The sequence below is a fragment of the Vigna unguiculata genome, chromosome 1 (assembly GCF_037176805.1).
Source record: "Vigna unguiculata cultivar grain cowpea cultivar isolate G323 ecotype 2 chromosome 1, ASM3717680v1, whole genome shotgun sequence".
Classification (NCBI taxonomy): domain Eukaryota; kingdom Viridiplantae; phylum Streptophyta; class Magnoliopsida; order Fabales; family Fabaceae; genus Vigna; species Vigna unguiculata.
Window position 1 is genome coordinate 42,069,295 of NC_140792.1, and position 12,203 is coordinate 42,081,497.

General features: G+C 31.3%; 1 protein-coding gene across 2 annotated transcripts; it reads left to right on the plus strand.

Annotated features, from left to right (window-relative positions):
• The first annotated feature begins 1,615 nt into the window (after nucleotides 1-1,615).
• LOC114192502 (splicing factor Cactin-like) lies at nucleotides 1,616-7,893 on the plus strand. Of its 2 annotated transcripts, none has more exons than XM_028082244.2 (13): nucleotides 1,616-1,980; nucleotides 2,061-2,152; nucleotides 2,291-2,390; nucleotides 4,299-4,370; nucleotides 4,816-4,878; nucleotides 4,978-5,118; nucleotides 5,239-5,334; nucleotides 5,570-5,854; nucleotides 5,942-6,083; nucleotides 6,191-6,336; nucleotides 6,413-6,589; nucleotides 6,999-7,265; nucleotides 7,347-7,893. In XM_028082244.2, exons 1-13 carry the CDS (start codon nucleotides 1,768-1,770, stop codon nucleotides 7,464-7,466), a joined length of 1,914 nt encoding a protein of 637 aa, XP_027938045.1. In that variant the 5' UTR covers nucleotides 1,616-1,767; the 3' UTR covers nucleotides 7,467-7,893. The 2 variants fall into 2 exon arrangements, with proteins under 2 accessions (XP_027938045.1, XP_027938055.1); XM_028082254.2 differs by having other exon boundaries at nucleotides 1,890-1,980; nucleotides 2,261-2,390.
• The last annotated feature ends 4,310 nt before the right edge of the window (nucleotides 7,894-12,203 follow it).

Consider the following 12,203-nt stretch of genomic DNA (forward strand, 5'->3'; position numbering starts at 1 on the left):
TTTCTTTCTCTACCACTTCCTTTTTCTTCTACTTTCGTGTCCATCAGCTATCCTCCAACTAAGAGATAACAAAAATATCTGTATTTCTTAACATATGTAAATAAAATTCAGGATGAATGATCGGTACTAATAGATAATAAATATTTTAATATTTATTTATAAATAAATTAAGTATGAATATCATACTATTTATATTTACGAGTATTTATTTTTAAAAATAATTATAATTTAATTCATAAAATAGATATGTTATATAGATAAAGTTGTTATTTTATTTTATTCTTATACTTTTTCTATATAAAAAAATGTAACAAATATAAAATACAAAATTCTAAAATAATAATTAATTTTTAAAATTGAAAAATATTTTTAGAAACAGAAATATTTTCTAAAAAGTAATTTAAATAAAAAATAATAATTAAATATTTTTAATAATGGATCATATAATAAATTCTATATTTTCTAAAAAAATAACTAAAAGAACAATTTTCTTTATTACAAATGATGAGTAGTAAAAAGAAAAAAGAAATCCAGAGACTGCAATCGAAGTAAAGTATTATTCATAGGATCAATTAAACTAATTTAAAGGTGTGTCTTTTTTCTTTTCTTCATTCCACAAAATAGTTAATCAATAATCACATTAACAACTAAAAAATAGTTGTCAGATACGTTATCTTTATTAAAATCGTAAAAATTATTTATTTGCGAATTTTCCTTTTTCTTTTTCAAAAACGAATTTAAACGTAATTAGAACTTAAACGAATTGTAAATTTAATTTAATATTTAATATATATATATATATATATATATATATTTTTTTTTTTTTACGTATGTATATTTAAAATTTAAAAATAATAAAAATGCATTGGAAATCATAAGAATATTAAAACTGTAGATTAAAAGTTTAAAATCTGGTATTATATTAATTATTAACTACTAGCATAAACACAGACGCGCGCCTGTGTATATATCGTAATATTATTAAGTTGTTATATAAACTAAAATTATATTTATTAAAAATAAAGTAAAATATATTAGAATAGATGAAAGAATAATCAATGATAAATAAAGAAGAAGAAAATAAGCAAAAATAGTCAAATTTATAAAAAAATTGTAAAAGTAACTGTCAATTTTTAAAAATTTAATAAATTATTATATTTAAAGAGTAAAATTGATATTTTGAAATGTGGACACAAAGAAGGGAATCTCCTTTATTTATACTAGTGTAAACACAGTTGTGTATATGCATTTTTTAAATATGCGTGATATTATATTAGTAGGTGATAATATTGTAATGTTATTAAGTTAATGTATAAATAAAAATTATATTTATTAAAAATAAAGTGAAATATATAAGAACAGATGAAAGAATAACCATTGATAAATAAAGAAAACGAAAAGAAGTAAAAACATCCAATTTTATAAAAAACTCTTGTAAAGATAACGGTCAAATTTTAAAAATTTAATAAATTATTATATTTAAAGGATAAAATTGATATTTTAAAATTTGGAAAAAAATAGAAATTCACTTTTATATATCGTTATAGATATTATTATAGATAATAATATAAATGTATAAAAATATAAGTGTAAGAACACGAGTTACATGAAAGTTATCTATCGTGAGCAAGTTTTCACTATCTCCGCGTTTCAATTAATTCACTTTGCAGAGGTTTGAATTAGGAGCGCCGACATAGCACTCCAATTCCTTTCTTCGTTTACCGAAGCCACAACTCAGTTTTGCTTTCGCTGAATTTTCATTAGAGAATGGGGAGGAGTGGCGGAGGAGATCGAAGACGAAGAAGATCCGATGAGTCCGAATCCGAGTCACCGTCCGATTCCGACTCGGACCGACGCCATCGTAGCAGTAGCCGCCGGTCTTGGCGTGACTCCGACGGCGATAGGAAGAAGAAGAAATCCTCGAGGAACATTACAGAAGAGGAAATCGCGCAGTACATGGCCAAAAAAGCCCAATCAAAGGTCTTCATCTTGTTTCCCTATGCCTTTCTTGTCCCTCCACCGTTAGAATTCGCATATTGAATGACTTTTCATTGTTTCAGGCTATGAAAGTCGCGAAAAAGTTGAAAACGAGTACGGTGTCGGGCTATTCCAACGATTCGAATCCGTTCGGTGACTCCAATCTCAATGAGAAGTAAGTTGCTGCCAATTTGACGTTGTTCTTCGTATCTCGAGCTTAAATTAAACTTATTTTAGCGTCACAATACATGAATCGTGAGATAAGTTGTGGTCGCTTTTATAGATTGTAAACCTACACAAATGTTATGTGTAGGTTTGTTTGGCGCAAGAAGATTGAACGCGATGTTTCTCAAGGTGTGTCTATTGATACGTTTTCTGTTAAGGCCGAGAAAAAGAGACAGATAGAAAGGATGGTATGTACTTGTATCCATGAATTTTGTTTGGGTAAAATGTGATATAGGTTCTCAATTTTACCTTAAAATTGATTTTAGTATATACTTTATAATTGATAGATTTTCTTCATTGCATATTTTTGTAATTCGCCGAAAGCTAAAGGGATCTATAACACAATTTTCCCTTTTTATTTTAACCGTCATGATACGGGATATATGTTGCATGGTCATTATTTGTTTCTACCTCTGCAACATTTCCTATACACTTGATTTAAAAGCTTTAAAGCCATAATTATATATGGGTATCTTGATGCCAATTTGGTTCCTGGACCATGTGTGTGCAAATGATCTCATATATATATACTTTTCCCACTTCAATTTAGTTACTTCATTGGGGATGAATGGGAATCTGGTTTGCTTTAGTTATATTGAAATATGGTTTATGAAAAGGTCTATGTATGACCTTGGTTTGGGTGCAATGTCAAGGTTTTTGGGGTCTCTACCACTGTAAATCTCAGATAGAGATGCCTGGTGGTCTTAAAATGGCATTTAATATTACTAATATTAATGACATTTATAATTCATAATTCATAATTAACAATAAAAATTCATAGGTGTCTTAAAGTATACAAGTACAAACAAAAGTCTAATGCGAAGGTCTTGGTTATCCTCCTCTAGGCTAGACATCTTACAAATTATATGATCTTGAAACTCATCAAATCATCATTGGTTATGATGTTTTCCATGTGGATATTTTCCTCTATGAATCCATTACACTTCCCCAACCACCATAGACCTTGTCATACTTAATAAGTTGATACTATTTCTAATAATCTTACTTATGAGACTCTTTCATGCACTCTACCAACTCCTTCAAAACTCATCCCTCTCACTTCTATTGCTTCGATTTCTCATGCGTTGTTCCCAATTATCTCTTGTTCAACCTGCAACTTTGTGTGATTATATTTAGATAACATCTCCCGACCCAATGTCATCTTAATCATCTTTTCCAAATCTTATATTTAGAAGGAAACAATAAAAGATAAATATAAATTCCCCTAAATAAAGCCTAAATTCACCGCGTGCTTCTTGACATCAAACAAAGGTACAAGATATCTTGTTTGCAATTTTATCTCGTATGATTGTTACACCCCTCAACATCGGTCTTCTATTGCCGCTATTACTAATGATATTGAACGTACATATTGTGTTTAAGCTGCTTCTGAAACTCATTGGCAAGAAGTAATGACATTTGTGTTGGCTGCTTTGGAGGCTGATAATGCTTGGTCTCCAACATCTCTTAATACTGGAAAGTAGACTATTGGTTGTCGTTGGGTTGGGTGTATACAATCAAGCGCAAATCCTATGGTTCTCTTGAACATAATAAGGTGCCCCTAGTTGAGAGGGATATATACAACTAGAAGGAATTTATTATCATGACACCTTTTCACCCATTGCTAAAATGGTTACAGTATGCTAGCTTTGGCAGCTGCTCAGCATTGATTTCTTCATCAACTTGCTGTCCATAACGCTTTTATTCTTGGTGATTTTTCTGAAGAAATATGTGCATCTCTTACTCCTGGTTTTCATCAATAGAGGAGAATATTGTGTTGCCTCAACAAGTCCTTAAACCCTGGTCTTTGAGATTGGAGTTGTATTCACAATTTTATTTGTCCTCAATTTCCTACAATTCAAGGAATGTGACAACCATGACTACAACTGCAACTTAAAACTTTGTATTAAATCTGTAGCTGGGAATGGGTTCAATGGATTGAACTAGTATAATAATAGATATAGTTTTGAATTAAATTGTATTGTGGTTAGCCTTTGCGGCTTTGTTCTTTGCTTTCCCAAATTTGTTGGTCCTTTTTTTTGTCATTGATGGCCTAATAGCTAAACGTTCTCACTTCTATGATAACAATATTGCAGGCAGAAATTGAAAAAGTGAAAAAGAGAAGAGAGGAAAGGGCACTGGAGAAAGCACGGCACGAGGAAGAAATGGTATGTACTTTCTCATAATTTGTTATTAGTCTATAATTATTGTGTAGTGTTAACCTATTATTAGTTTTTGCTTGTACTAGTTCCATGGTACTTCATTTTACACTTTACATTATATATAAGAGTATTATATAAGCTTCTGGTATCTCAATTCAATTATATTGTCTACTTTCTATCTATTTTGTTGAATTTCAACATTTGCCATTTTTATCATGGCACTGTATTTTTGTGTGGTCATATTCTAATATGAAATACCAATCATGTCCTTACCAATTATGTCCTTTCCTTGTTTTTTGATTTGTTTTTGGGGTTGGGGCACAATGCTGTATGGCTTTTCACTTGGCCCAAATATAGAAATATTCGAGTCAAGCCTAGGCTTGATTTGTAGACTGTTGATGGTGTATACACTATGTTATATTATCCTGATTTAAGAGATTCTTTCTCCCAGGCACTGTTAGCTAGAGAACGTGCTCGAGCTGAGTTTCAGGACTGGGAAAAAAAAGAAGAAGAGGTATTGTATCTTTAGTTTGTTTTTTTTTTATTTGTTTTTATTTGTTTTTATTTTATATAATATTATTATTTTTATTGACTTGGACAATTTAATCTGCAGTTCCATTTTGATCAAAGCAAAGTTAGGTCAGAAATTAGATTGCGTGAAGGGCGTGCCAGACCAATTGATGTCCTAACCAAGCATCTCAACGGCTCTGATGATTTGGATATAGAAATAAATGAACCATATATGGTCTTCAAGGTTAATTTAGCGTTTTTCTTTTCATTTTATTTGTCCTCACTGTTCTAATGTTATATAGTATGACTAAGGATTTCCAGATATTATTGGACAAGCTACATAATGATTTGATATATGGTGCAGGGTTTGACTGTAAACGAAATGAACGAGCTACGTGATGACATCAAAATGCATCTGGACCTTGACAGGGCAACACCAACTCATGTAGAATTTTGGGAGGTATCACCCTGTTTCCATGTTTCATTATGGGCTACTTAATTTATGGGTTCTACCTTATCGATATTATGGCAACAACAAATTGAGGATAATATTTAAACAAAATTTGAGGTGCTTTGGGACCCAAATGACTTGTTGACTTTCATGACCTTTTCCTGCTTTAGTTAATTTGTATGACTATTATGGTTGGTATCGTGTTTAAAGTTCAAAACTCATTGTTAATGTCGTCTTCATGTAGGCACTCCTTCTGGTGTGTGATTGGGAGCTAGCAGAAGTGCGAAAAAAGGATGCGTTTGATCGAGCTAGAGTACGAGGAGAAGAACCTCCTGCTGAGCTGCTTGCAGAAGAAAGGGGACTGCATTCCAGTGTTGAGCCAGATGTAAAGAGGCTGTTGCAGGGGAAGACACGTGCAGAATTGGAGGCTTTACAGGTTCACATTGAATCAGAAATGCGTTCTGGTACAGCAAAGGTGGTTGAATACTGGGAGGCCATTTTAAAACATCTCCACATTTATAAAGCCAAGGTATTTCCCGTCACATTAAATTCCAATTGTTTTACGTGGCTTTAGGCTATGTTGGTTTTGACTATTATTAAATTACTCCAAATACAGGCTTCTTTGAAGGAAATTCATGCTAAATTGCTACGTAAGCATTTGCAATCTCTAGAGAGACCATTGGAGGATGAAGACAAATTGGAGGATGCTAATGTTATGACACCTGACGAGGAGGAAGATACAGAGGATGACATTAAAGGTAAAAGCTTTATTGCTGTTATGGACATTTAGTTGTACATGAAAAAACTGTTATTACCAATCATCTCAATTTTCATACTGAAATTTATTGTTCCTTTTTCTTTCTAGTCCGATCTCTAGATGAATCATTTTCACCAGAACCTATTAGAGAGGAGCAAGAAGATGAAGACGAGGCTGGATCATTTTCGCCACAGCTGTTGCATGGTGATGAAAGTGAGGAAGCTATTGACCCTGAAGAGGATAGAGCCATGCTGGTAATATTTCTAACCATAATTTTTAATGGTCATCTCCTACTTAATTTAGATATTTTATAACCCTGTACATTTATAGGAGCGGAGCCGCAAGGCTGTCTTAGAAGAGCAGCAAAGACGAGTTCAGGAAGCAATGATATCAAAGCCAGCTCCCTCTGAAGATAATTTTGAGATGAAGGCTTTAAAAGCTATGGGAGATATGGAAGATGGAGATGCTGTGTTTGGATCTGGTGCTGAAGTGAGCCTGGATTCCCAGGTATAGTGTCTTGGCCTTATATGACATGACATTAACTTGCCCCTTGCTATGATTCTTTGAATTTTTCATCGACATAAAAATATGTAGTTATTAGATAGGATGCAACATTCTGCATCTCATTTTTAAAAGATAGACCAGTTTGTTTTTGTGTTAAAAGCTATGTTTGCCTTTTTTTTCTCTATAAGTTCCTTGATTTTCTTTAGAGCTTTTCTCCAAGTGTATTTCCCTAACTTCTATCATTTTGAGTAGAAAAAAGCTAGGAAAAATCAGGTGAAACACTACCTAAAGAGTGTGTTATCATGTACTTAGTACACTCCCTGTGGTATAGTTTCGTATTTTAATGAGAAATAGAAAAGTTGTTATTTTTTCTCTTCAAAATTTCCTGATGGTCTGATAAATGTTGGAGCAGGTTTATTGGTGGCATGACAAATACAGGCCTAGGAAGCCGAAGTATTTCAACCGTGTTCACACTGGATACGAGTGGAACAAATATAATCAGACTCACTATGATCATGACAACCCACCTCCAAAGATTGTGCAGGGATACAAGTTTAATATTTTCTATCCTGATCTTGTAGACAAGACAAAAGCCCCAACCTACACCATCGAGAAGGATGGCAGCAATGGGGAGACTTGCATTATAAGATTCCATGCTGGGCCACCGTACGAAGACATAGTAAGTCGTCTATTATCCTTTGTGTTACGAAGGATATTTAGTTTTTAATCAATTTACTTATTTTCATCGTGTTTTCATCAGGCTTTCCGCATCGTAAACAAAGAATGGGAATATTCTCACAAGAAGGGTTTTAAGTGCACATTTGAACGTGGAATTCTGCACGTGTACTTTAATTTCAAACGCCACCGCTACCGCAGATAATTTCACACAAGGCAATGGTTCACTTATGTAAAATTTTTCCTACTAGAAAGGCTACGTGACTGCTACAAGTAGATATAAATGGCCAGGAAATTTACTACTGAAACTGAGACCAAAAGAAGAAATTCAAAGGTACTATTAGAGTAAGTAATACCCGCACCGGTCAAAGTCTGATCCAAATCTTGTCATGATATTCTAGACTTGATTTAAGGAAATAGTACGGTTATTCCATTGCTATAACTAAATCGAGACCAAGGGTCTTTCCAAACGCTGAGATACTAATTACATGTCTTTTTTATTTTTGGTGCACACATTACTCTCTGACTCCTGTCTGATTTAACTAGGTTTTCCTCATCATTGTAGAATATCACATTGTCCAACTGTTTCTGTTGAAAAAGTTGATTATTGTACAATTTAATTTTCATTATAATCCTTCTTGTGTTTTGTCTATAATATGCTCCTTGCTTTAGAAGATGCACAGATTCTCAGTTCACGTGATTGCTAATTTTGCATTAAAAAAATTACTGTAGGGAACTGAGAGCATGTTGAACTGGTAAAACCTTAAGAAATAAGAATTTAGATTAACCCTTAAAAGAGTAGCGTGTGTTTGGTTTAAGTCAATTCCAACTCCCAAGGAACGTTGAATGCCAATCTCACTCTCACTGGTTATTGAAGTTCTACATCATCAAACGGATTCAGACTAATGAGTTTCTATCGGTGAGTAGTGTTATGTGACGTTAAACTTTCAGATGCATTGATTTTTCACATATCCCCCCTCGTATTTGGCAAAATAATGGGCGTACATCTTCACACTCGTGTGTGTTTTTTGATAGTGTGCTGTTCTAAGTTAAACTTATTTTCATTTTTTTGCTATCATGACATGGATTCACAAAATCTAAACATGAAATAAATTTTTATAATTAAGACTTTGTTAAATGATTTTCAGATTTTAATTGTTTATTGTTTATTCACTTTCGTTAAAATTCTTTATAGTTTAATAAACTTACATTTTTATAATCTTACTTCTAATTTCCTTTAACATTAAAGGGAATGTTTATTTTGACACGTATTCAAGGAAACACAGTAACTGCTCCATCACATCACTGTTATCGTGTCCGTATTCTGATCGGCCCGTTGCTTTTAACGATGGATTTGCGGAAAATAAATAAATGAATTTGAGAAAACAGAGAAAGATTATAGTGCTATTTATTTTAAGGGATGATAAGAGGAAAAATTTAAAATTATGAATCATTTTCGTAAATGTACTCAAAATTTGAGGAAATCTTTTCATTTTAGAGAAAATGCTATTAAGTTTCCCTCCATCAAATTCATTCTACAAATTTATGCAAATTCTTTGATGAAAACACATAAGTCATTCTTCATCTATCCTTGTCAACAGTAATTTCTCGAAAATGAATAATTAAGATATTTATAGATCCAAACATCCAAATCAACGAGTGGAAGTGAACTTAAGATCTTCTCTAGTTTACAAGCGTATCTTACATTACTCTCTTTCTTAATTGTTTGTCTGAATTTTTTTACTAGAGGAATTCTAGTCTAGAATCAATGTAAGAAACATTATGGATTGTTATTTTAACGAAAATAACCACCGCTTCGATGTTTAGTCTTATAAATATAACCGGAGTCAAAACAAATATTATTCAACTTAACAGCTCTTAGTTAACGAGATTTCTCTAATTATATTTGATTTCAGTGAAATTTGAATGTTTATGTCTAACAGTTGAAAGCAAATCCTTAAATTTCATAAATAGAACGGTAAATTATGATAAGAAAAAAGCTATATGATTGAGAAATTAATGAAAGTTCACATTTTGAAGGTCAACATAATAACAATAAACTGAAACAAAGGAAACATTGGCTACAATAGGAAGAGGACATGAAAGCAATGGTAGCATCCTTTAATATTGATGTTGAATAAGGATCATACGCGCAACCTTTAACAATCATTGAAGTTGTTGAAGAATCATTGACCACAACTTTTCATAGTTGTTGAAGAATCAAACACCATAGCCTTAAGTGCTGGGAATCAGAATCAAAGGCTGAAAAAGGAATGACACAACCGGCCATAGAATTCCCCAGCTAAGCTAAGCTAAACATGGAAAAGAAGAAAATAGAATGTTAAGGATAACCCTCAACAAAAGATACAAATACTTTCTTAAACAATTTTATTTTTTAAATATTGTTTTATGGTGTAAATAGTTTTTTCGTGTTGGGTTATATATTCTTTCATATGTTTTGGTTATATATGGGTTATGGTTATATTCTTTGAGAAATTGTGGTTCTACATGGTTATATTATATGAGTCTTACACATATAAGGCCTTTGACATTACTTTAACCTCAAAATCTTAAGGTAATGATGTTGTGGGTCTTTATTTTTATATAGTGTGTTCAATTTTGTCTATTTTATTCAATGTAGGACTTTAACTCAGACTATTCTCAACAATCTACCCTTAAATGTGAGTTTCTTCTTTTTTCTTTTCATACGAACATGAAAAAAAAAGGTGATGTGAGATTAATCTATAAAACTAATAAAATGTTATAATTACGTACATGAACTATTAAACAAGTTTCAAACTTAACGTGTTGTTTTCTTTTTCCTAATTAATTACATGTAAGATTATTATTTAACTTTTATTTTTATTTTTGACTGATTAGCTATTGATGTACACTTTCAAGAACCTTTTTTTCTTAGTTTTGTGGGCTAATTTAATTATGTTTTTTAATTTTAAGGAATCAAAGAACTCTTTAAACATAATTCTATTTTGTATTATTTTCCATAAATTAAAACAAAAATGAAAGAGAAAAACGATGCTTTGAATATAACTTATGTTTTGGTTGACTGAAAGAAATGAAATTGATTGAATAAATGACATTACCTATTATTATTTGAATTCTTTACATAAAATGAAAATAAAAAGACATGTCATAGCATTTTATCAACGATGTGCTTTCTATTATTTAATTCGAGATGAGCATAAAAAGATTCATCGATTTTTTTTATCAATTCACCTTAAAATACAATAAGAAAACCATTGTTAAAACATCAATCAGCGTACGGTAATTTTAATAGGAGTAATAAATAATTATTAAAAAAATTTTGGTGGATTAAGTGGGTCAACCCACCTTCAACTCAGTTCGAACCCGTTTAATCTGTGGGTTAAGTGAGCCGGATTGAGTTCAACCCACTTTTAAAAAGTTGAATTTTTTTCAACCCAACCCGGCTCGAACCCGTGGTGAGCCGGATTGGCTCACGGTTGAAACTCATTTTAACATCTCTAATTATTATTTCATTTTTATCCTATATTTAGTTATTTCCTTTCTGAGTGTAAAATAAAACAATTATTTACGTATCTCCTCACATAATTCATGTTTTGTTTGAATTAGATGATGCAAAACTGAAATTATATAAAAGAAAAAAAAAGAATAAAAATAAGCAAAAACGATTTGAATTAAAAAATGATAAGAAATATTTCTATCATAATTTACTTTATTTATTTATATATTATCACTATTATTATTTTATAAATATTTGAAAATTTAAAAGCAACATAATTAACTATGTTTATATTATCGATTAAGATAACAACATAATCTATTATCTCGTAAATTTAATATTATATTGACCTTTTGTATTTTGTACTTTTTTTTATTTTTTTAAGTCTCAGTTTGCTTAATATTTTGCAGTTTCCATAATGGTGACCCGAACAAACGACATGCATGTGCATAAATTCGTGCTCATCCATTCACGGCAACTGTGAAATGGGTACGCACGCAACCCACACCAACCAATTAAATTTCTTTATTTTATCATAAATTATCTAAATATTTTACTGCTGCTCTTCATATATATTTTTTTGCCAAGTTTCTTTTTTAACTTCATTTTAATCTGTTTTAATATTTTAACATAAGTATTTTAATATAACTAAAATTTGGGTAGAGAAAATATAAATAAACTTTGTTAATGATTAGATGTACTAGACAGACATAGAAAATATTAGTATCAAAGTGTTAACAAAATAAGATGAATGCATGTTCCTTAGTTTGTCTGCACGTGTCTTTCTATACTAGACATCAGTTAATGGTCACGCTTAGGTAATAATTGAATTTACAATTTTCGTTTTCTTTTCAACTTTCCAAGATAAAATGTTTTTTCTTTTCTCAAAGTTGGGTAGTAAATTATTGAAATGATTTAGGTTAAAGTTAGTGGCATGCAATTGGAGTAATTTTGTCTCAGTCATTTTTCTTCTCTTGATGAAAGTTTACTCAAGTAGTTTTTGAGCACCAAAAGATTTATCTAATGAGAGATGGGAGGAGTGGTGAAGGGGAACAAAAATTATTCACATAAAAAAAAGTTTAATGCTTAATCATCTGGGTTTGGTTGTTGATGGTGGCTGCGCGTGGACCTAGAATGTGGAATTTGCATAATTACGAATCTAGTGTTGCCATTACCAAGACCTGCTAATTTTTTTTTTTTTTGTGATGATTACTTTCCCATATTGCAAGGAAGAAGAAGTGTGTAAAGTTTGGAGAATAATGCCAAAGCAAACACTATAGGAACTAATCACATTGCTTTTGACTAATTATCCCACTTAAAAAGTGCTCTTTAATTTCCTCTAATTTTTCCCCACCATCAAGAGTCCCTTGCATAAGTTGTGCTTAACAAATTTAGCAACTTTGAACATTTTTTTTTTCAATTCTTTTTTATTTTAGCCGCCAA